Source organism: Gasterosteus aculeatus, chromosome 15 (genome assembly GCF_964276395.1).
Source record: "Gasterosteus aculeatus chromosome 15, fGasAcu3.hap1.1, whole genome shotgun sequence".
Classification (NCBI taxonomy): Eukaryota; Metazoa; Chordata; class Actinopteri; order Perciformes; family Gasterosteidae; genus Gasterosteus; species Gasterosteus aculeatus.
In genome coordinates, this window is record NC_135703.1 from 5990540 (window position 1) to 6015118 (window position 24579).

General features: G+C 45.9%; 1 protein-coding gene across 4 annotated transcripts in view; it reads left to right on the top strand.

Annotated features, from left to right (window-relative positions):
• The window catches only part of eml5 (EMAP like 5), a 28648-nt gene extending 4069 nt beyond the window's left edge, over window positions 1–24579 (top strand). The window contains exons 2-44 of one of the 4 annotated variants that reach the window (XM_040199408.2): window positions 1253–1412; window positions 2779–2877; window positions 3302–3370; window positions 6501–6686; window positions 7249–7384; window positions 7904–8105; window positions 8452–8589; window positions 8711–8967; window positions 9087–9299; window positions 9391–9558; window positions 10007–10113; window positions 10197–10315; window positions 10458–10644; window positions 10814–10919; window positions 11301–11394; window positions 12976–13076; window positions 13168–13361; window positions 13450–13561; window positions 13734–13861; window positions 14380–14521; window positions 14622–14774; window positions 15408–15539; window positions 15631–15719; window positions 16199–16375; window positions 16512–16713; window positions 16795–16921; window positions 17173–17187; window positions 17885–17893; window positions 18577–18655; window positions 18894–19023; window positions 19147–19245; window positions 19589–19609; window positions 20447–20620; window positions 20730–20938; window positions 21128–21285; window positions 21450–21564; window positions 21643–21831; window positions 21973–22145; window positions 22284–22446; window positions 22521–22624; window positions 22715–22868; window positions 23136–23236; window positions 23329–24579. In XM_040199408.2, coding sequence (XP_040055342.1) covers window positions 1253–1412; window positions 2779–2877; window positions 3302–3370; window positions 6501–6686; window positions 7249–7384; window positions 7904–8105; window positions 8452–8589; window positions 8711–8967; window positions 9087–9299; window positions 9391–9558; window positions 10007–10113; window positions 10197–10315; window positions 10458–10644; window positions 10814–10919; window positions 11301–11394; window positions 12976–13076; window positions 13168–13361; window positions 13450–13561; window positions 13734–13861; window positions 14380–14521; window positions 14622–14774; window positions 15408–15539; window positions 15631–15719; window positions 16199–16375; window positions 16512–16713; window positions 16795–16921; window positions 17173–17187; window positions 17885–17893; window positions 18577–18655; window positions 18894–19023; window positions 19147–19245; window positions 19589–19609; window positions 20447–20620; window positions 20730–20938; window positions 21128–21285; window positions 21450–21564; window positions 21643–21831; window positions 21973–22145; window positions 22284–22446; window positions 22521–22624; window positions 22715–22868; window positions 23136–23236; window positions 23329–23365 — 5728 coding nt within the window. In that variant the 3' untranslated portion in view covers window positions 23366–24579. The remainder of the gene's footprint in view (window positions 1–1252; window positions 1413–2778; window positions 2878–3301; window positions 3371–6500; window positions 6687–7248; window positions 7385–7903; window positions 8106–8451; window positions 8590–8710; window positions 8968–9086; window positions 9300–9390; window positions 9559–10006; window positions 10114–10196; window positions 10316–10457; window positions 10645–10813; window positions 10920–11300; window positions 11395–12975; window positions 13077–13167; window positions 13362–13449; window positions 13562–13733; window positions 13862–14379; window positions 14522–14621; window positions 14775–15407; window positions 15540–15630; window positions 15720–16198; window positions 16376–16511; window positions 16714–16794; window positions 16922–17172; window positions 17188–17884; window positions 17894–18576; window positions 18656–18893; window positions 19024–19146; window positions 19246–19588; window positions 19610–20446; window positions 20621–20729; window positions 20939–21127; window positions 21286–21449; window positions 21565–21642; window positions 21832–21972; window positions 22146–22283; window positions 22447–22520; window positions 22625–22714; window positions 22869–23135; window positions 23237–23328) is intronic. The other 3 variants (XR_013452805.1, XM_040199409.2, XM_040199410.2) reach the window with 3 other exon arrangements.

Consider the following 24579-nt stretch of genomic DNA (forward strand, 5'->3'; position numbering starts at 1 on the left):
TAGCTATTGGACATTCTATTCTTTGGCGATGCCGTTTCATGCAGGGTCAAACCAGACGGATTGGCTGTGCTCCACCTGCTCGAGCCGAGGCGCTTTCTCTGCTGCGTCGGTCTGCGTCTCAAAGGGGTCCTGTCATGCTTCTTTCCTCTGCCTCTGAATGCTATTTATAGTTGCTTGCTCTGATTATGTAATTTATACAACAAAAAAAAAAAAACAAGTTGCAATTGTTCCAGGTTGGAGAGAGGTTCAACGAAGAAGGTGGTAAGCGGATGATGAGAGAAATAGAAGGAGAGTCGAGGGAGGACAAACATCGGATCTGTCGGATCTCACAGTCGGAAAAAAGACAAATGTCTTTTGTCAAAGCTTTGTCGAGTTCTCAGTGGCAGCATGTTTCGAATGCGGATGAGGTTTCACCAGTCAGACACAAAGATTTAGCTTGAAATCGTGGGAGGACAAGGATGGAGATGAGAGGTGTAGATTGAGGTGTAGAGTGAGGGAGAGAGGAAGAGGAGGGCCTCGCTCGTCCTGCTATCTGAATTCAAGCCAGGATTAGAAATTCTGGAGAGCAGTTGGCAAAACAGGCAGCCTGATTATAAATGGGAGGTGGGAGGGGGGGGGGGGTCTCTGTTGCAGCATAAAATATATAGACCAGGACGGGGCAAGAGGGAGAATTGCCCAGTGAATCACTCAGGCCTGCCTGGAACGTGACTGGCGGCCCGCTGAAAGGACGGGCAGGGAAAGGGGGGGGGGGGGGGGGGGGGGGGCAGGGACAGCTTCATACGGCAGGCTGTTGCTCAGCTGGAGAGTGGGAATGCTTGTGGGTGGGGGAGGCACGAGTGGAGGGGCCGAGCTTATGTAAGAGTTTTACAAATATATGCCTGGTGATGCGAGGAAATCCCGTATGAATTAGAGAAGAGGAAATGGGCAGAGAGTAGACCTCAAAAAATGCTTTTCCTACATTGTGAACGCCCTGTGCGCGTACACGGAGCCGGGCTGTGTGTTTGAGCGTGACTGAGTTAATTGGACCATGTCACCTCGTCAAGCTGCCCCTGTGCCTTCCTATTCAGACCCATCGCGGACGTAACCTGCTCATCTCGTCCCAGTGGTTTCCGCTGGGAGGTGAAGCCCTCGTTTGCTCCCCGCACACACATCAACACACAGACACACACACACACACAAGCACGGCAATAAGGCAACGCTGACCAAATGTTTCCGCTCCCTTCTCTCTCTTCATCTGTCTTTCTCTGTACAGTTTAGCGCTTCATCCGGAGCGTGTGTTGGTGGCCACAGGGCAGGTGGGCAAGGAGCCTTACATCTGCGTGTGGGACTCCTACACCGTGCAGACTGTGTCCATCCTCAAGGATGTGCACTCACATGGCATCGCATGCCTGGCCTTCGACCTGGAGGGACAGGTACAGTCGTTCAAATTATAAGAATGCACCACAAAAAGGAAGGAAATTTAGAGGTTTTTTTTTTTAGTATGATCACACTGGGAGAACCTTAAATACTCTTAGCAACCAGCATCCTGACAGCAGGAACTAGCAGCTCCCTACAAAACAGGTTATTATTTACACACAGCACCCTCCCCCGCAATGTTGATTTGAACTATGGAAATTAATACTGTGCAGAAGTTACACCTCCTGCCTTTTGCAGTGAAAGAAAAGGAGAGGACCCTTTGCTGTTTTCCTGCTCGGGTTGAGAGACGGGGATTTAGATAAAATGTGACAATGTCTCAAGCCAGAGGAGCCTCCTTCGCTTCTCTGTTTAGCAGCTCCATTTATTCTCTCTCCTTCCTGGATTAGAGAAAAAAAACAGCCAAACTCCAGAAATCCAGAGGAATGCCTTGTGCCATGACCCTGTCCATCTATTAAAGCAATAGCAAAATATACCCTGATGCTTGAGACATCTCTTGTAGGTATTTCAGTGCGAGATGTAGTGGTGACGACTGGTAAGAAGAGTGTAACTCACGACCGCTGTTGTATTATATTCTTCTATTCCAACCTCTCTATGCGGCACGTTATGCTTTGTTTAGGGTTGCTCATGTCTAGATAAAAAATCTGCCTGTTCGCAGACAATGTTCCCTCATTGAACGTTCCTTATGTTTAACAGTGAAAGGCGCCCTTATATTTTGTCTTTCAGCTGTCACATGGGATTTTGGCTTAGAAGGGCCGATTATCTATAGATACCGTGACAATGCTGCTGATGTTCAGCAGGTATGATGTCTGTCATAAGTTCAACATTTTCTAAAAAAATGGATGGAAGTCTTTTCCATAGCTGTTTTGGAAAAAAATTGCCATCACCAAAGTAATTATTTTTTCATCCTGCTGTGGATGTACTTTTAAACCTTATCGTCCACTTGGATTCTCTTTGCTCAACATTCAAATTCAGGCTTCTCTTAATGCAAGTTAAAACAGTGCAAATGCCCCAACAGAGACTCTCACTCAGCAGAGGACACAAGGACACCCTTTATCGTGTAAAACAAGCTGGAGAGCGGAGAAGGATTTCCATAAGAGCTGCTCTCCGCTTCGCTGCTGCTGCTGCTGCTGCCTACTCACTTCCTCACTCACTCACTCACTCGCTCACTCGCTACAGGAGGCTCCCCCAGCAAACACACTCAAATGTGCTCACTGGAAGTGCCAGCGGCCGGACAACGGTTCTCTGTAGCCACTTTTAAGCCTTCCACTGTGTCACAGAGAACCCAACTTAGATTGTTTTGCAGAGGTCATTGCGACACGGTCAGATGAATTTGATCGTCTTTGTCTTCGCTCTCTTTCGCAGTGCCTGGTGTCCGTGGGTTTGGACTCTAAAAACACAATCTGCGTGTGGGACTGGAGGAGAGGGAAGGTTTTGGCAGCCGCTCCCGGTCACACCGACAGAGTAAGGACGCCCCCCCCCACCCCCCCTCCACAAGCTCAGCATCGACCGCCTCAATTAGCTGCAGACGCCGGATTGATTGGGGCACGTGAGCAAGTTAGGCCGGATTGGTTGTGAGCTTTCCAGAGCCCGTCTGAGAGGGTGCACGGCTAATGAAAAGGAATTTAAAAAAGATGAAACACAGGCCAGCTTTTGTTTTCTAATTCAGCCCACATATATTACAAAGCAGCTTTTGCAAACACATACTTTTCATTTCCTACGATGTTTTTTTTTACATTTTTGTCAGGTTTAACTTTGAATAGAATTTAACTAGATGAACATTACGTTAAAGATTTCCATGAAGCATCAATATGCTGCGTAATAATATGCATTGTATGATGTTCTTTGTCAAACAATATCTAATGCACTGTATGCTTTTGCCCCACAGATATTTGACATATCATGGGACTTGTACCAGCCGAGCAAGCTTGTAAGCTGTGGTGTCAAACATATCAAGGTACAGAAATGTCGGGGTCATTCCACACCACGCAGATCACAGCCGGCTCTCGGGAGCTGGAGTTCTTCCGCCTCATTTGCATAATATTTGAAATAGGAATATTTGAAGTTTTAAGAGTTCTGAACAATCCGTTGGGGCCCAGCCACCGTCTTCCCTGCCTTCTCTGCTTTGTCGTCATGATCATATCAAAGTCTTAAAATAGATGTAGGCAAATTCACTTTATGGTTACAGGGCATGTAACATAAGTAGGACAGGCAATGACTTACGGTCTCTTTCTTTAAAATCTCCACTGCGGAGAGGAAACATGTTTTCATTTTGTGGGGAACCAAGAAGCTGCTACTCGGACTCTTCCTGTGTCAGCTCCCCTCATTCAGCTAATCTTCAGAGTAACACAAACTGTTGCTGGGCTCTCTTCCCTCCTCTGGCCCATCTCCATCGCTTCTTTTTCACAGAAGAGTAGTGCTCGTACATCTTTAATGAGTTCCAGCAGGGTGTCTTCGCCAAACCTTCCCTCGGGATGCGGTAGTGTCCTTTGAGTCCCAAGGAAAGAACAGGGAGCCCAGAGCCACGGAGGAGATTAATTTACCTCGGGGAGGAAATGGGACCAGTAGACCTGTGAGGCTAAACATGGCGCCACTTGATGCAGTTTGGAGGTTTAGCCTACTGGGGTGCACGATGACTCCCCCATCTCAAATCCAACTTAACTTGCCCTCGATATAACACCACCCAGAACTCTTCGTTCAGCGCCACAGAAACCCCGTCCGGCCACTGCACCCAACACCAGCCCCCCCCCCCTTTCCAGTTTACGTTTGAATCCGCCAGCGGTGCCCCTCCTCCTCTTTCCTTCCCTTCTGGTTCCCTGATGCCAAGGCAATCCAGCAATTGTCCCACATAATTCCCCAGCCTTCACCCTGCGGACCATGTGACATCTGCTCGCCGGCCCTGTGCTCGCTCAGCGATTATAGCACTCAGAGCACCCAGGAGATTTAGTCCCAGTAATCCACTCACCAGCGGGCTGAGGAATACACAACCTCTTGTGACGGGGAACACGGTTGCTGCTTCTCCTTACCGAGCTTCTCCCGGCTAATTATGCAGTCATTCGTGTTTTTTCGCTAAGGCCCAAAGAGCTAAAATCATCCAGTAACAGCTAGGGAAAAAACATCCAGGGGAAGTATTGAAAAATATATTTTGTATTGCAGAAATGTTTTTCCTGATTATATCGAGACAATTCAGATTTGACTTAGTCCCTTTTTTGACAACTTGAATACCATGATGTGTCAAACTGAAATAAAAAATATTTTGAGATTTATTGATACAATCCTTTATGACAAAATCAGCTCTGCACCGTTCTTTTGTCATTATAAAGTCATGCTTTGAACACAAGATCCGTCCACACCATTTTCCTGTTAAAAAAATCTTAACCTCCAGATGTGAGCTTGATCTTGGGTCCATGTAGATGAATGACAGACGGCAGCTTAGATAAAAATCTGCTATCAACGCCGACACCCGGACATCTTATTTACCTTACAGTAAGCTGACAAAAGATTGACCTCTGCTAGCGTAGCATTTAGCGCTGTGACACCATTGGGTGGGCAGGGTCACCGTAGCTGACACTGTGCTACGGATGATAAAGTAGCTGATGACTTGCAACACTGTCTGCACGAATTGCATTTAAAATATTCTACTTGTAGTGATGCTGCACGCAATTAAACTAATGAAATATCGCTAATGACGGGTTAAGAGGAACAGCTTCCACTGTACCAGCAGGGTTCTGCGGAGGATGTTTAAGAAAAAAAAAGTGTTATTCAGAGAAAGCAACGGTAGCTATGTATTGATTTCATTTTTGTGCTCTGCCTCTCCCTCTGTGCTTTCCTCTGCTGGCCTGAGCGTAACCCCCCCCCCCCCCAGCATCTCGTCTCCTCTTAGTAATTCAGCAGCGTAGGGATTAGCTGCCGCCCGTGTCTCGCTGCCTTATCTGTTGCGTCCAAGGAGGGCTGTGCAGTCACGTCGCATCCAACCCCGCCGCCTTCACGACAGGCTGGGCCACAACACCCCCACACTCCCCCCCCCTCCCCTTACCGCGCCCATCTCAGCCAAACCTTCCACATACCCAGCACTTGACACAGTTCGACTCCCCATATATACCACTCCAGATTACACACACACACACACACTGCCTGATCTTAACCACTTGACCTTCAGCCTCGACCCGTTCACATGTACTGTAGCTCACATGCAGCTACTCCCCCGGGGCTCAGTTAGCAGCTCGGGATTAGGAAAGATGAGGCGCGCACAAGCCTCAGATGTCTGATTGCAGCGCCGTATCTGAGGCTGTGATGCCCGTCTCTGATAATCGATCCGTCCTGTCGGCGCGCGGCCGCCCTATCAGCCAGGAAGGAGAGTGGTTAGTGAGGGTGTGACAGGCTGCCCCCACCCGCCCCCGTTGAGCAGCTCATTTATTCGTTGTTGAATCGATACATTCGAGTCATTGTGTTAGCAAAAGCAACACCTACAAGTTCTCCATTTTCATTTTCAGTCATCCTGGTTCAATTGCTCTTTTTTAGTTTTTTTCAATGAACCAGGTGTCAGCTGTTGTGCATGAACATTTTCAATTGGTGCTGCTCGAGGGTGATGAGTTTGTCTCAGCCCCCCCCCTCACCCTCCATGAGCATCCTCGCCATGATCTCATCTCCATGCAGACCGACCGTCTCTCTTTCACTCCCTCCTCCTTTTGATGGATTTCGCCCCCATTCAGACGAGGCCGTGGCGGTGCATCCCAATGACCTTGTTCATAAATAATGAGTCATGTATCTGTCTGTGCATGCTGATCAGGTGTTTGGAACACTGACCCCCAGCAAGACTCCCCAGTAGCACATCAAGAGGAGGGAAGCATTCAAATTTGACTTCACTTTCCCTCAAGGTCTCTGTGAACGCGTCTGTGTTTTTAATGAAGTCGCTCTGAACGTGGCTGTCGAACCATTGATGACTTGATTGTTTTCATTCTTTTGTATCCCAATGTTCTGTAATTGTCCATTTCAATTTTCATGACTAATGAAAGAGGATTAGAGGGGGTGAGGTGGGGGGGTCATTAGCTACCATAATCTTTCACTCTTCCTGTTTGTGTTTGCAGTTTTGGAGCTTATGCGGCAATGCTCTCACACCCAAACGTGGTGTTTTCGGCAAAACGGGGGATCTCCAAACCATCCTCTGCCTCGCCTGTGCCAAGGACGAGGTCACGTATTCAGGTGCCTTGAATGGCGACATCTACGTGTGGAAAGGGATCAATCTGATGAAGACGGTGCAAGGAGCTCATGGGGTGAGTCCTTTGTGTGCTTTGTGTGCCCAAGCTGATTGTGCACCCATGCCGCACCATGTACAAAAGAGTCCCAGTAAATCTGGTCAACTTAACCGCGGTCAAAACCACGCACGCTGGCTTCATTTGATTCCGCTCAGTAGGGAAGGATCAGCCTTTTGCTCCACAGGATTAAATGATATCTGTGGGATCAACAAATGGGTGAGGGGATGGGTGGATGAGTGGATGGGGGAGGGAATTATAACTACAGTACTTTCTCATTGCTGCTTTTTGTACTACCAACTGCTCACTGAGGGTTTAACAATGCGCCTCCCTCTGTATACAGATAGTTTTAGGCAAAGGAGGTCACCGGTAGAATTTTCCAGTAAAACTAAATAAAGATAGGACACCCACCGTCGCCCGGTTCTGTAATATCTCAGTTATCCCAGTTACAGGTTTGTACCGATGAAATCCTTAACCAAATGCCAGGCTGAGCAGCAGCGCTACGCGGCCTGTAGCTGGGGCTGATTCTGTCATTGCTAATTTATTGTGCAGCTCCTCACTGACAGCCTGTCATTTCCTCCAGTCAGGGATTTTCAGCATGAATGTCTGCGAAGAGGGCTTTGCCACCGGGGGCCGAGATGGCTGCGTCCGGCTGTGGGATCTCAACTTCAAACCAATTACGCTCATTGATCTCAGGGAAACAGACCAAGGGTATAAAGGTGATGTCAAGCTGTCTCATTTTTCCTTTCATCTGAGTGCAGAAAGGTTGCAGGCCAAACTTTGGTCTCCTGAGGCAGTGGAAGAATTGTGTAAATCAAAGCAAAAAAAGAAAAAAATATTTCTTCTTCTCACTGACATTTTGCTTCTTGTTTTCTATTTTCTCCATCCCTTGTATATATAATATTGGACGGTAGCTAGAGGGGAAATAGGAGAGGTGGGTAATTTGATTGCAGAAATAGTTTCAAACAATGTCGGAACAGATGTTATGTGTAGGGAACACGCTTCCCCCATCCTCTTCTGGCAGTATGACCCAGAGTCATTTGGCAGATTTGCTTGTATTTCCTTGTTAAATTCTCCTTCCTGGGTAGTCTGCAGATGGCTATTTGCACCTTCTGTCTTCATTACCCCCCCGTGGTGTAACCTTACAATTAAGTGTGTCAGCATTTGTAAACGTTTGACTGATTCTGTGTTAACTTGTTTTTCATGATCTTTACGTGCATCTGTGGCCTTTTTCACAGGGCTGTCTGTGCGCAGCGTGTGCTGGCGTGGAGATCACATCCTGGTGGGCACGCAAGACAGTGAGATCTTTGAGGTGGTGGTCCACGACCGCACGAAGCCCTTCCTCATCATGCAGGGTCACTGTGAGGGTGAGCTGTGGGCTCTAGCCGTCCACCCGACGAAGCCTCTGGCCATGACGGGAAGTGATGATCGATCAGTCAGGTGAGGCCGCCAAACATTTTGACAATATCTGTTATTTCAGTATCTAAAGTAACGTAATAAGCTAATCACAAATTCAGGAACATTCAGCGTTTTTTTAAATCCGAAAGACACTTTGCTTGTAGTTTTCTGATGAGCTCCTGGCCCAAGAGGGTTTTTGATTTCTCTTTTTATCTTCTTGTTAATTAAAATCTACAAAAACAAATTAGTTGTAACTGTCAGCATGCACTCAAACGCTAAATACATTACAGTACAGACACAACACACATCACTGCCTGTGGTTGTTTGACAATGTAATCCCATCACGGCTTTGCCTCTACATTTGTCCTACTTCCCTCTGTGTCCAAAGGATATGGAGTCTTATAGATCACGCACTGATAGCTCGCTGTAACATGGAGGAGCCCATCCGCTGTGCAGCCGTCAGCACTGATGGCATTCACCTGGCCCTGGGGATGAAGGATGGCTCCTTCACCGTTCTCAGAGTCAGGTGGGTAAAAAATTCAAATTTCCCATCTGGTCCAGTTTTGATACTGTGCACCTCAATGATGAAGAGCCTCATCATTTTGAGTCCATTTCAGCTCTTCATTCAAGCTGCGTTTCTCCTTCAGAGACATGACAGAGGTGGTCCACATAAAGGACCGGAAGGAAGCCATCCATGAGCTGAAGTACTCCCCCGATGGGGCCCACTTGGCTGTGGGCTCTAATGATAATTCAGTGGACATCTACGGGGTGGTGCAGAGGTACAAGAAGGTGGGCGAGTGCAGCGGCTCGACCAGCTTCATCACGCACATGGACTGGTCCACGGACAGCAAGTATCTTCAGATCAATGACGGCAGTGGCAGGAGGCTCTTCTACAGGATGCCAAGTAAATGAAAAAAAACATATTTTAACCATGGCAGATTTCAGTTAATGGCAATTGGAAAAGGGCCCAAAAGTTGCTTTGATGCCTCTTCTTGAGATCAAGTGTTTCTGTGTTCTGTCGAGGTGGAAAGGAGGTGACCAACAGGGAAGAGCTGAAGCTGGTGCAGTGGGCGTCATGGACGTGTGTATTGGGCCCGGAGGTCAATGGAATATCGCCCAAGTACTCCGACATCAATGACATTAACTCTGTAGACGCAAACTTCAACAATCAAGTCTTAGTGACAGCTGACGACTACGGATTAGTGAAACTTTTACGATATCCATGTATAAAAAAAGGTAAAGACACAATGTTTTGGAATTTTTTGGAAATGTTAAGTTCTGATATTATTATCTACCGTATTAATGACACGTTTCAACTTAATTTTAGGTGCAAAATTCAAGAAATATTTAGGTCATTCAGCCCACATAACCAACGCCAGATGGTCACATGACTACCAGTGGGTCATAACTATCGGTGGTGCTGATCACTCTGTGTTCCAGTGGAAGTTTGTTCCTGAAAGAAAGTCTAAAGAGGCTGTGCACATAGCGCCCCAAGGTGAGATGATACCCTCATTGTTGTATTCTCCCAGAAAAAAGCTTGTTGAGATTAAAGGTTGTTATACTTTCCAATACAAGGTAATAAAGCTATAAGTACAGTTGCATTGTCCTTCCCAAGAAAGACAAGCTTTGCTTTCTGAAATTGAAACACATACTTTTCCTTTTAATTTTCCTAATGGATCTCGTGAGTAGCTGCCAGTTCTGCTTATTGGCCTGTCTTGGCGCGGCTTTCCAATGCCGCGTCAGCATTTCTTTTGCGTGAGTAATGCCACTGAGAAGCACGACCGGTTGATAAATGGGAGGTTTCACCGAATCATCGCATGATTGACCCTCACGTCTCCTGAAACAGGATTCAGGGAGTTATCACAGTAGGAATGTATGTCCGATTTCAAGGCCTGGAAGGATTTTCCAGACGAGGCCTGATGCAAGCTTGTTTCTGCCTGTAGAGACCTTGGCGGACTCTAACAGTGAAGAGTCGGACTCCGATCAGTCAGACGTACCCGAGATGGACTCAGAAATCGAGCAGGAGACTCAGCATACGTATCGACGACAGGTTCGTGATCATATCACAAACGTCTTCCCCTTTTCCAGTCTTTGTCACAAAACAGAGATGCACACTTCTCTATGTACATCCAGGTTTATAAAGAAGATCTACCTCAGCTCAAGGAGCAGTGCAAAGAGAAGCATCGAGCAACGGCCATGAAGAAGAAAGAGCGAGCGCCGGGCAGCGGGGTCAAGCTGCACTTCATTCACGGGTAGGTTTCTTTTTTTTTCATTATGTAGCATCCTAACAGACAAATCTTGGAAAGGTTGATATTGTAAGATGGATTTCAAGTAGGCGAGGCACCTTTTAATTACATCCAAGCCCTTCATGTAATGTACTTCTTTTCTTTGCAGCTACAGGGGTTATGATTGCAGAAGCAACCTGTTCTACACTCAGACCGGGGAGATCGTCTACCACGTAGCTGCCATCGGGGTCGTGTACAACAGGCAGCAGAATACCCAACGTTTCTACATGGGCCATGATGATGACATCCTCTGTCTGGCCATCCACCCCCTCAAGGACTTTGTAGCAACAGGACAAGTAGCTGCCAGCACTTACTGACATCAAATACTTCGCATTTCTTTCAGTTCTCCTCAGAGATGGACGAGCTGAAAGAGATTATTTGCCATATCAGATAGGGAGTGATCTTGTGTAGATGGGTGGAATTAAGTGGACCGTGTACATACTTTGGATGCTGTTGTTTATGCAGGTCGGCAGAGATTCTTCCATCCACATATGGGACACAGAATCCTTAAAGCCCATGTCTGTGTTGAGGGGTTTCCACCAACTGGGAGTGTGCGCTCTGGACTTTTCAGGTAACTCAATGATATTTTTCTCAGACAGTTTGTCCCATCCAGCACAAAATATGCTTGTTTTTTTGGAAAATGATTCTGGACATGTTGGTTTCACAGGGGAGCAAAACAACTTTTTCCCAAAGTAAAAAAAGCCACAAACAACATTGCCATTTAGTCTCCGCAGTCTGACAGCAACAAGGCAGAGCTGTTCACCTCGTTTCCCTTAATTGTCCCTGTAGAGCCAGGCCGGTCATCTGTGTGTCTGTGTCAGTGAATCAGCTGCCGGGGATCAAACCCTCTCGGCTGCTTTCATGTCTCTAACAAGCTTAGCCAAACTTAAACCAAAGCAGGAGCTGCCCCTGGGTATTGTGTACTGAACGATTTTTGGTTTTGCCTCCACAGCGGACGGCAAGCGGCTGGCCTCGGTGGGCCTGGACGACAATCACACCATCGTGCTGTGGGACTGGAGGAAGGGGGAGAAGCTCTCCACCATGCGGTCAGTGAAGCTTAATTACAGTGTTTACGCGGCTGCATGTGACTGTTGAACCTTTTCGCCGTGCAGCCTTTGAAGTCCCCACACCCAAGAAGATTTGACAAAGCTTCCTGTTAATCATGAAGATGGTTTGAGTGCTTTTGGTTTGAATTTGGACATTTATGGATGAGGGTTAGATTGAAGCCACTTTGCTGAGCAGAGCTGGCACTGTGATTGATGTGGACGAAAGAAGGGGAATTGCCTTTTGGATCCCAAGGCAGCTTTGCTGCAACATCCTGACACAGTTGGAATTGTTCGAGTGGGAGTGTGCCCCAAGGCCCCATCTGTAGATCCATAATTAAAGAGAATTAATCTTCCATGGGCCCTTCCTGGAAAATTAGGGTGCTTAATATCTCTTCTTTTAGTTTGACAAGAAAACGATAGAAAGCAAATGTTTAATGAAGTAATAAAAATGATAAATGAGTAGCAACCACATCCATACGAGTTTGTCCAAATGGCTGCAACAAATTGGACTATAAATGTAAAAAACCCTTTCACTTTAAAAGTACATAAAATATAAAGGAAGATCCATAGTTAAAGTCTCCAAAGCCACATAATCCTGAGCTCAGAAGTGACAGATTTTCTATACCGCTGGAGACGAGGAGAGAAACAATGACCTTGTGTAGGACATAAGCGATACATGGGACCAGATTTGGCGCACGCACACACCAGGCTCGTGAATTTGACGTGACGTGAATCGCTGCAGAGCATGAGCGTTGTTAACGTGCTCAAAACATCCAATTTTTCCATTTCACGGCAGATATAATCATATAACCTTGAAATCATGAGCATCTCCCTGGAAAACATCCACATCCCAACATATATATTTGCTATTGCTTACCTGCTTGTCCCAGTTGATGTCTGTATTTAGTACCCACTCCACTAGAATCACCCCAGGCTAGTTTGGTTGCTCTCCCTCTCCTGTGTGTGCCAGACATTCACTGCAGCTCAGGGACAGCTAGTCTCCTTCGCCAACCCTGGTGGGGCGATGCTGTGAGGTGGAAAGAAGGAAAAGGGGGCCTGATGAAAGCTAGCTTGTGCACCGCCAACGGCTACGTAGTCTTCAGCTTCCGCCTTCTTTGAACAGGGGGCGCCGCCTGGAACTTAAAAGTGTTAGATTTAATCCATCGCATCGACTAGACCGATGACTGATGCTAAATGTTTGTATTGTGCGATGCATTCACAAGTTAGCCAGGAACCTAGAGCGTATCCTGCTTTATTTTACTCTAATTGACACCATCATTCACCGGATTACCACTATACTGTATTGAAGAGGGGTTGAACCTGGCTATCGACACCATGAACTCATGTCTACAATGTTGACTGAGGTATTAAATAAAGTGAGACATTGGGTCATTTTCTCATAGACTACGATCTGACTTCCTGAGGAGTCGCCCCCAGGTGGCCACTAGAGACAATACTTATTTAAGACACACTTCCACCTTGTCTTCTCTTCACTAACTTGTATGCTGCCCCCCCCCCCAGGACAGTCTGTAGACACGCGTGAATGCAATGTTAACTTTTCGTGATGTAATTGATTTTCAGGGGGAGCAAGGACAAGATATTCGTTGTCAAAATGAATCCCTACCTTCCTGACAAGCTCATTACAGCTGGTGTGAAGCACATGAAGTTTTGGCATAAGGCTGGTGAGATCCTTGTTCTTCTGTTGAGCAGAGACTCTAACAAGCACATCTCTGGCTTATCGGTGACACATCTTACTGTGAGCTCCTCTTTCAGGTGGTGGTCTAATTGGGCGCAAGGGGAACATGGGGAAGACAGAGACAATGATGTGCGCCGTGTACGGCTGGTCGGAGGAGATGGTGTTTTCGGGCACGTGCACGGGGGACATTTGCATCTGGAGGGACATGTTCCTGATGAAAACCGTCAAGGCGCATGACGGCCCTGTTTTCAGTGTGCACGCTCTCGAAAAGGTACCTCGGGGGGAAAAGGGGCTCTCTCACCGATCAGTTGTTACAAGATCACTGCAGGTTTAAATGTTCAAATATGTCGTGCGCATAGGGATTTGTGACCGGCGGGAAGGACGGCATAGTCGCTCTGTGGGACGACACTTTCGAGAGATGCCTGAAGACCTACGCCATCAAGCGGGCGGTCCTAGCTCCGGGCTCTAAAGGTAGACATGTCATCCTTTTCTCAGTTGTCCTCGGTACTGTCCTTGGATAATAAGCTCCAGAGATAAAATACAGCCATACGATGCAAATCAAGAAAAAAAAATACATTCAAAGCTTTTAGCTGAGATGAAGATTGGTTCAAACTAACGTTTCTATGATTCATTGACTTTTCAGGGTTGCTCTTGGAAGACAACCCCTCTATACGTGCCATATCTCTGGGCCATGGCCACATCCTGGTGGGGACAAAGAACGGAGAGATCTTGGAGGTGGACAAGAGTGGACCCATCACTCTGCTGGTCCAGGTAAGACTACTCCGATGATATACAGCATATCAGATTCTACCCGATCCACCACGCCGTGTTAAGTCTAAGTCTAAGGTGACTTTTTCTTAGTTAGTCAAGATAACCGTTCTGTGGCTAAAACATGAAAACCTACCAGCTTTGTCCTTCAGTCTGACCATAGCAGAACTACATCTGTTCTACACAGTAACTGAGAATCACAACAGAAGTGAATATGAACGGCGGTGAATTATTGCTGCTTAATGGGGGATTTTTAATTTAGTTAAGTGGTCCTGCAGCGTCCCCTGATAGAGGTAGACAGAGTGAATACTATTGATTGCCCTTTCCAATGGCCATAAAATACACAAGCTGGTTGTGACGGATAGGATCAATTGAGAGATCAAAAGGTAGTTCTCGGTCAGCTATAATAATACTAATAATAAGTAAATAGGTGAACAACTCAGCAAAGAAGCAAAGTTTGGTAAATTGTCATTGGTAATTTGACAAACCTCACAAAGCATGGCTGATGAATGTGTTTGCAGGGTCACATGGAGGGTGAGGTTTGGGGCCTGGCCACTCATCCCCATCTCCCTCTCTGCGCCACCGTCAGTGACGATAAAACCCTGCGCATATGGGACCTTTCACCCAGCCACTGCATGCTGGCTGTACGCAAGCTCCGAAAAGGTGAGTCGCCGCACGAAACACACCAACAGGCGGGTGTATTTTCTGACGGGGGAGAACACCCGCCCCCCCGGGGCTCCAACGAACACATTGTCCTCCGCAGGCGGCCGCTGCTGCTGCTTCTCCCCGGATGGCAAAGCTTTGGCGGTGGGCCTAAATGACGGCAGCTTCCTCATCGTGAACGCGGACACCCTGGAGGACCTGGTGTCCTTCCACCACCGCAAGGACATCATCTCTGATATACGGTTCTCTCCAGGTCTGACGCGCTCCTCCGCATTCCTTTCGCCTTGACTGAACTCGCGTTGCGGCACGTCTGAGAAAATGAATATGCTTCCGAAATCCATGTGCACTTCAAAGTGTCTCAGTGCGTCTGGGATGCGTTCGTTTCGGCAGGTGTACATATTTTGCCTCCACTGTGAGCACAGGGGTGGGGATGGTGGGGGGCATTGTTACTGGCTTGAGCAAAATTGATAGCTTTCTATAATAAGGCCGGAGAGGCAGAGGAAACTGTTTGGGTCTGACAAAGTGAGACTGAGAATACATACTGCTTAAAAGTCACTTTATAAAGCAGTCATCACTGATTGAGATGATTTTTTTTTTATTGGTTTAAATATTTATATTCACTTATTTAGCAGCAATTTAGACCAGAGCTTACATCTTTGGCTGATTGGCTGATGGGAAATCAAACCGTTTTGCTGGAACTAGTGGACGAATCAACATTGGCTTTAACACTGTGCTATATTGAAACGTACGGGAAGTTATTTCATCAAACCTGAGCTGAACAAGATCAAACTGATCTGTGCAAGTTGTTTCTATCCAATGGTTGAAATCATCAGAACCAAAGAGACTGACCAACTGTTCCAAACTCCTCCCTCTTGCGTCTGCTCAGGTTCTGGGAAGTACCTTGCAGTTGCCTCAGGAGACACTTTTGTGGACATCTACAATGTAATGAGCAGCAAGCGGGTCGGGGTGTGCAAAGGATGCCTCAACTACGTTACCCATCTGGACTGGGACAAGAGAGGTAAATACTCATTGATCCCCGCTATCGACTGCTGGTGATCATGTTACGGATTTAAAATGACTGCTTAAAAAAAAAACACTTTCATTCACAGGAAAACTGCTGCAAGTCAACACAGGTGGCAAAGAGCAGTTTTTTTTCGAGGCTCCTCGTGGCAAGAAGCAGACCATCCCGGCTACAGAGGTGAGCGGGGAGAGAAGGCAGAGGAGCGGCTGCTTTAATAATAAAAATTGTCCGAGAAGAGAGAGATACTGCTAGATCGTGACCTCACCTCGTCGTGGTGCTTTCACTTTCCCGCCCGCTCATTTTGCTCTTGTGCACTTCATCACAGGATGATCATCTCTTCGTCCTTTCCCTCCCTCCTACCTTTTGGAGGGGTTGTTTGACATTTAGTGCTGGTTTATTTGCAGGTGTAGTGGCCCGTTTTCTTATAACGACAAAGAGAGAGCCGTTAATTGCAGTGTTGACTCTCGATATTGAAAGGCTTTAGAAACCTGCAGAGGTTCTTGAAGTGACGTTCTTGAGCATATTTCGGATTTATTGTTTTATTTTGTTGCTCTTACGTGTATTACTGTCTCTCCTGTTGGCTGTTAAGGATCGTATTGTAAGGTGCTTTTACAAAAAGGCTTCATGGATTCAGTTTTCTTTAATTACTCGCTCAGGTGGAAAAGATCAACTGGAGCACTTGGACATGTGTCCTGGGAACGTCTGTCGAGGGCATCTGGCCTTTGATCAACGAGGTCACCGAGGTGACAGCCGCCTGCCTTAGCAGCGACAAGAAGGTGCTAGCAACAGGGGACGACTTGGGATACGTCAAGCTCTTCCGATATCCCGTCAGGGTAAGACGTGGTGCCTGAGTCCTTGCATTAACTGGGTTGAGCGACTCACAATCTGCGGCTTTGCTCTATGCAAATGTTATGTTGATTTTTGTGCTAATGTCACGGGTGTTAAATAAATGTTGTCCCTCGTCCCCAGGGGAAGTATGCAAAGTTCAAGCGCTACGTGGCCCACAGCACACTGGTTACCAACGTGAGATGGACCCATGACGACGGCCTCTTGGTGACGGTCGGCGGGGGTGACACGTGTCTCATGATCTGGGCCCACGAGCCCGAGGGCCACCGGGAAATCCGACAGTGTGACAGCGAAGAGTCGGACGTCGAGAGTGAGGATGATGGAGGTGAGAGATGACTTTGTTTTCTGGATTTTTTTATGCAAGGTCTCTGGTGCTAGAATCTGTATTGTTCCTTTCCGTCACCAGGTTATGACAGTGACGTGACGAGGGAGAACGAGATCAACTACACCATCAAGGCCTTGTCCACCAACATGCGGCCCATGACCGGCTTGAAACCCCACTTGCAGCTCAAAGAGCCCTCTGTGGACGAAAGGTATCAGTCGCTGAAGCTACGATGAAGCTTTGCAGGCAGTCAGAGGGGTCATAGTACACAAATCAAGGCTTCTGCATCGAGATGAAGCCAAACCTGCCTTCTTTAGTCGACATATCTTTTCTTTTCCTTCGTGAAATTCCTGCCCTATCCCTGCCCTTTTGAAATAACTCAGGCTTTTCTGCTCTTTTTTCTTTCCTTTAATGGCTGTCCATCTGTCATTATCCTGCTTCGTTCTTTAATTCTACTTGAAGACAAGGGGTGGTCAGGTAAGCTGTAAGTTGATTTTGGGCCAAAGAGGAAGCAGAGGGCATAGTATGTTTAAATGTAGATAGACACACCTCGAATGACTTATCTTTCCCTTTCAAGCTTTATATAAAAGTGAGTCTCCTCTGTACAAATTTTGCAGTTTTAGTTTTCATTATGTGATGCGCTTTTGTTTTGGGTGTTAATTAACTTGCTAATGAGCTGCTGTTCTGGCTGATAAGACTAACTTGGGTAGAGCTTGAATTGAATTTATTTAAATCAGCAGAACAATATTTAAATCGGATTGTTTTTGAGAGGTGATGAGTGTACACATCCTTCGATTATTATTGTATTATAAAGTACTTATATATATATATATATATATATATATATATATATATATATATATATATATATATATATATATATATATATATATATTTGTTGTCTTGTCCTGAACAGTCCTTACAAGCATGATCATTTCATCATTATGATCCATCTTTAAATGTGTCTTTAGGTGCTTCAGGTTCATTCATTTCCAGATTAGTTTTTGTTTTTTTTGACGAGGATGCAAGCATCCACGCAGTTGTCATGGAAATGGACTTTAGTTGTCATGGTTACACTATGGCACTGACTTCTGTATTGTATGTCCTTGGTGGCTGAGACGTTGTGTGGCATCTTTCTGATTCTAACTTTTTGTTTTTTATTGCTGCCATGTAGAGGGTCAAGGTAAGCTGCTTGCTTTCTGGTTGTTATGTGATCACTCTATGGAGCTCCCAGACATGCAGATATTTATAGAATAGATATGAAGCCACTAGTCTCTTTGCTTCTCTTCACACACCCTGCGTTCAATGCAGAATGGTAATAGTTTGATCGTACCGTTTTTGCTTTGTCAATATTTCTTTAATGCCATTCTGAATTAAAAACAAAACAAATTAAACACGTATTACTTTTAGGCCCACATTTGTTATTTAGCTGATTTAAATGATTAAAACTGACGTACATTTAATTTGTTTAATATTTTATACCATTGCATTGAAAGAGTGCTTAAGTGGGGGATAACAGACGCTCCAGTTATGTTATACAACTTCTTTTTCCCACAATGGATGATTCTTAGCATTTCACTTTTTATTGAAACGATCCCACTCTGTCCTCTGATTCACAGTCATTTCATTGCTTCGCTGGCAAAAAAAGACAAGTCATTCTTTTGTGAAAAAGACACCTTGAAATAAACTTTAAAAAAAGGTTCACCTGCCTTTTCAGAATGAATCATCTCACCATCTCACCCCTTGAGATAAAACATCACCTATTTATGTGCACACATAACTAGACGTTCATGATGCATCACTATTGTCGTCATCAATCATCGGCAGCTGTGCATCAGCCCTCTCACACACAGCTGTCTGTTTCAGGCCTCCTGTCAGCAGAGCGCTGCCACAGCCGGAAAAGCTGCAGACCAACAACGTTGGCAAGAAGAAGAGACCCATTGAGGTAAGAGGAACGTCATATCCTCACCAAAACAGAACTTAATGTAAACAGGATCCCTGTCTTGGTCAGAGCAGCAAAACATTCCAAATCTTGGTTTTCCAATGTGATTATTCCTTGTGAATTTGCTTGTGTGCGAGCACTCTGTCCAGACAGCCTCTGTGGGCAGCTGGCCCGTCGGCTCGGGAACATCTTGGTTGTCATGGCGTTGACCTTTCTGACTTTTTCTGATTCCCCCTTGCAGGACCTGGTGTTGGAGCTGGTGTTTGGTTACCGCGGCAACGACTGCCGCAATAACGTGCACTACCTGAATGACGGGGCGGACATCATCTACCACACTGCCTCAGTTGGCATCGTGCTTAACTTGACGACCTGTGAGTGGGCGGTCTGGAGGACGTGTTACTAATCACTTCTGTGTATAGCGAACATACATTTTATTTTGTTTCTATGCCGGCGTGTTTATGTGTACGTGTGTGTGTGTGTGTGTGTTCTTACAGCCTGCCAAAGTTTCTACGCGGAACACAGTGACGACATTTTGTGCCTGACAATCAATCAACATCCCAAATTTCCCAACGTGGTGGCAACAGGCCAAGTAGGTATGTTTGTGAGAAGCTGACCTCCTGTGTGAACCGCCGCCTCAGTTCTCCCCCGTGTCCTGTGTTGTGGTTTGTGCACAGGGGGGAATTCAACATGGCCGACAGCCCCCCTCCCACCAGCTTATCTGTGCTGTAGAGCAATATTCATGCATAAATTAATTGGTTGTGCGATTGTTACACATGCTGCATTTCTCCCAGAAAGACACACATGAACAGAAATTTGCAGATATTAAGTTTAAAATGGTAGTTCATTAAATATAATACAATTGTATATGCACAACTTTTAGATTTTAAATGTTTTTCTGTGTATTAATTAATTAATACAGATACTCCTTCTTTTCAGGTGATACTGGTGACATGTCAGGTACGTTTTCATGTGTCTCTATTAGGAAATGTGATCTTAAAATCTATTAAATCTGTTTTGTTTCAACTTATTAAATTCTGTATTTACTTTAATGCTATCTAGCAGCCACTTGCTTTGTGGTCTTCACCTCGGACACAGCCTATTTGAATGAATCATCAAGTTAATAAAAATACAGTTTGGAAGCATTTTTGCTTTTTGTTGATTCTATCACATTATTGTCTAAAATAAAAGCATATACCTGAACTCTAGCCACTATCTTTTTTTAGTTTCAGGGTTTTGTTAAATTAGTAGAGATTTTGTGGAGACAATAATTTATTGTGGTAAAGGAGTCACACAATACTGTGGCAACCAACGGGTGTGGGTGAAATCACAGGACTCAGATACACGACTGGCTGCACACAAAAAAAGGGTACGGTTTATTTTGACGTACAAAAAAGGGAAAAGGGCAAAATAGGTTCTTCCTCTTTTGAGGCTTCGGTTCAATAGGTTGTTCGGTCTCCTTCCTGCAGGAAGCACGGAAACCAACAGGGATTAACACGTCTAGTTCCCTGTGCTGTTGGAACGGTTGGTCCTTTATAGTGTGGCCGACCTTCATCAGCCTTATGAGCCGCACCTGGGCCGCTCGTTGTCTCCAGAGGGGGCGGGGTGTTTCCCCTTTTGGTCACCTGACCTCTTGCTGGTCTGTGCCCCTGCCCTTGGTGCTGATCTCTTGAGGCGCTGTCCAGGGTGCTGCGCCCGTGGGTTGCCACAATACATAAGCTGAACACCAAAAAATAAAGATATGCGTTGACAATAGTCAAATTTTATATGAACAATTCTCCTTCTCTTGTCCCTCAGCCACGTCTCCATCTATTCACGTGTGGGACGCCATGACCAAACAGACGCTGTCAGTGCTCCGTTGTTTCCACTCCGGCGGGGTTTGTTCCGTCAGCTTCAGTGCCACAGGAAAACTCCTGCTGTCTGTAGGCCTGGACCCCGAACACACTGTCACCATCTGGAAGTGGCAGGAAGGTACAACTAACTAATCTTCCCTCTCCGCCTTGGCCTCGTTCTGGAGATCAGAACTTCCCACCTTGATTGAGAGATAATTCTTTCAGTGAACTCCATCTTGTTTCTGCAGGTGCCAAAGTGGCCACCCGGGTTGGTCACACCCAGCGGATCTTCGTGGCAGAATTTCGTCCAGATTCTGACACACACTTTGTGTCCGTGGGGCTCAAGCATGTGCGTTTCTGGACGTTAGCTGGCCGAGCTTTGCTCTGCAAAAAAGGTGTGCTGAGTTCCATAGAGGATGCCCGGATGCAGACCATGCTGTCCGTAGCATTTGGCGCTGTAAGTGACTTCACATACGTATAATGTTTTTACTACGTGCTGCATTTTACCTCATAATTTCACCCTACCAATCTGTAAAGCTCCTCAGATGCCAAACTGTCTACTTAAATGGTGTGTGAACTGTTGTTTTTGATGGCTCGCTCTGTTCTATTAGGCCACTAGACTAGTGCAGATTTGTTTTCTTTTCAGAATAACTTGACATTTACAGGTACCATAAGTGGGGATGTGTGTGTGTGGAAGGAACACATTCTAGTGAGAATTGTTGCCAAAGCTCATACGGGCCCTGTGTTCACCATGTACACCACACTGAGAGACGGCCTCATCGTCACCGGAGGCAAGGAAAGACCGTGAGTGCTGCTGTTACGCTAATACACCCTAGCACGTATTTTGGATCTCACGCTATGCAGCATGGTGTGCATAGTTCCCTCTCATAAATACATATTGCAGACATATTTCAGGCTGTGAATTTGATCAGCTGCGGGATGAAATACAGGTATGTGTTCCCCCACAGGTCAAAGGAGGGAGGTGCTCTGAAGCTCTGGGACCAGGAGCTGAAACGCTGCAGAGCGTTTCGATTAGAAACCGGACAGGTCATAGACTGTGTTCGCTCTGTGTGCAGGGGGAAGGTAGGCGACAGATAACATATTGCACCATCATCACTCATCGTGTGTATTCTCACACATTTTTACTGATTTCGGTCTCAGGGTAAGATCCTCGTGGGGACCAGGAATGCAGAGATCATTGAAGTAGGCGAGAAAAATGCAGCGTGCAACATCTTGGTGAACGGACACATGGACGGGCCGATCTGGGGCTTGGGCGCTCATCCCTCCAGAGACGTATTCCTGTCCGCGGCAGAGGACGGGACTGTCCGTTTGTGGGACATTCCGGAGAAGGTCAGCCCCAACGCTTTTGTACTTGTAAACATATAAGATGTTGCTTTTTGTCGAGGGAAATAAAGATGCTCGTCCCCGTTCACAAAATTATTCTTAATAACAAGAATGTGCTGATGTTGCATTCGCCTCGTGGGGAAACAGAAGATGCTGAATAAGGTGAACCTGGGCCACCCGGCGCGCACCATCAGCTACAGTCCTGAAGGAGACATGGTGGCCATCGGCATGAAGAATGGAGAGTTCATCATCCTGCTGGTCGCCTCGCTTAAAATCTGGGGCAAGAAAAGAGACCGGCGCTCTCCCATTCAGGATATTAGGTAACGACAGAAGACTGTGGCACGAGGTTCAGTCGAGTTCAAAGGGGGAATACGGACTCTCAAACATCTCATTAAAGGCAATTTCACACACATTTTTCTTTGGAAAGACTTTTAAAACGCTGCGCATCTTTCTGACAGGTTCAGTCCGAATTCTCGTTACCTGGCCGTGGGCTCCACTGAGAGCGCGGTGGACTTCTACGACTTGACGCTCGGACCGCAGCTGAACCGCATCAACTCCTGCAGGGACATCCCCAGCTTTGTGATGCAGATGGACTTCTCGGCGGACAGCACATACGTCCAGGTATAGTGCTCCGTCCACTCTGCAGCGAGAGGCCATGTCTGTCTCACCCTCTGACCTGAAATGTCTCGAAACAGATATCCACGGGTGCGTACAAGCGGCTGGTGTACGAGGTGCCGTCTGGGAAGCCGGTCACAGAGCAGCCCCATATCGACAGGATCACCTGGGCCACCTGGACAAGGTGCGAGTCCCAGAGTTTAGACAGACACATGCGCGTTGCAAAGCTAATGGCCAAATATCTAATTTGCTCTCTCTCTCTCTTGGTATCCAGTGTCCTCGGGGACGAGGTCATAGGCATCTGGTCCCGCAACACTGACAAAGCAGACGTCACTTGTGCCTGTGTGTCCCACTCAGGCCTTAACATAGCCACAGGCGATGACTTTGGAATGGTGAAGCTCTTTGACTTTCCCTGTCCGGAGAAGTTTGTAAGTATTATTATACTATTATTATTATGACATTAATATTTACCTCATGCCATCTGTCTGGTGGTACAATAAGATTTCTCTGAACCTTTTAGACTGAGAAATGTTATAATGTTTTGACTCGCTCTGTCACTCTGGCACTGATATTTGTGTTTATCATATATATATATTCATAGTGTAAATATATGTACGTCTGTCTTCACAGATCCATCTTTTTACTGTCGTCTCAAAGACACCAGCTGGATAATATGTAATGTGATCTGTTTTCAGGGCAAACACAAACGGTTTCTTGGCCACTCTGCTCACTTGACCAATGTACGCTTCACAACTGGAGACCGCTTCGTCGTCAGCGCCGGCGGAGACGACAGGAGGTATGACTGAGGCTCCAAATAGCAACATGGCTTACAAATGAGATCCCATTCACATGTGAGGTGACGCATCCTCTCCTTTATGCCGTTTCCAGCGTCTTTGTGTGGAGGTGTGTCCATGCCGCTCACTGAGAATCACACCTGGACCACCCCGCCGCCGGAAGTCTCCCGGCATGGCGCTCCAGAGAGACAATTCTGCCAAGAGGGTGCATTGAAAAGAGGAGGGAGAGGAGGAGGAGGAGGAAGAGGACAGATGTGGCAGCTTGTAAATGAGTGGTGAACTGACTTACTGCCTCAAAACTAGGTGCATGCATATGTGATAGGCTCTTTTTCATTGCGGCATCAGTCTTGATTGTCAACACAGGCGGAGGGCGTACAGCCCTGCGCTGACGACATCACATCATCCTTAAAAAAAAGTGAGACATTCCTCAATATAATAAAATAAATATGTTTTGTTTTTTTAAGAATGAGTGTATCAGTGTACATGTCGAAAATGGTAGTTTTGCCACTTGATAGGCCTATGAAATTGTGTTATTGACAATGCCATTTTCATTTTTTTTTAAACATGTAGCGAACTGAATTAGCCTTAAAATCTGAGTGTCTAATTTACGAGGGTTTGGATTTATTTTGTATTAGTTGGTTTTACTTTTTGAATCATGTACTCATTTGTTTGTTCTATTTTTTTAACTGGTGATTCCAAATCCTGTGGCCTTCCTCCTGAATGTAACATCCACTGTTATGTTCTGGATGTCAGCATGCCAAAGCATACTATGCACTGTACACCTGACCTGCTCACTGTGTTTCCCCGGTGATTCCTTTATAGTTTATGTGGTTGTGTTGTTGACCGGTTGACCTCAAACCTCCCTCGCCAGTGTTCCCCACATGACGAGTTAAACGTGTGCGTACTTGTTCGAAGATTTGTTTGTGGTACGTGGGTGTGCATGGCTTACTGGAAGACAACTTGTCTGAACCAAATTCCTCAGAAGAAAAAAAAAAAAGAACAGCTGTAAATTGATGTTTCAATACACAGTTGCAATTCTTTCTCACTTATCAGTGTGCTGCTATGACGTATTATTGTCGCATTTTCATGAATATGAATTGTGTGACTTTTTTAAACAGTAATTTAATGTTTTGTGTGAATATATTGCTTAAATGGAATGTTTTATCAGAGAAAAAATTAAAAAGCAAAATATTTTGCTCCTTGTATTAAGACTATACACAAAAAATTGTTGCTGCATACTTTGATTTACATTATACCAGTGTACATATCATTTGTATATATTCTTTTTGTATATTTTTTGTGAGATGTTTCTTAAATTCCACTTTAATAAAAAAGGCAACCATGA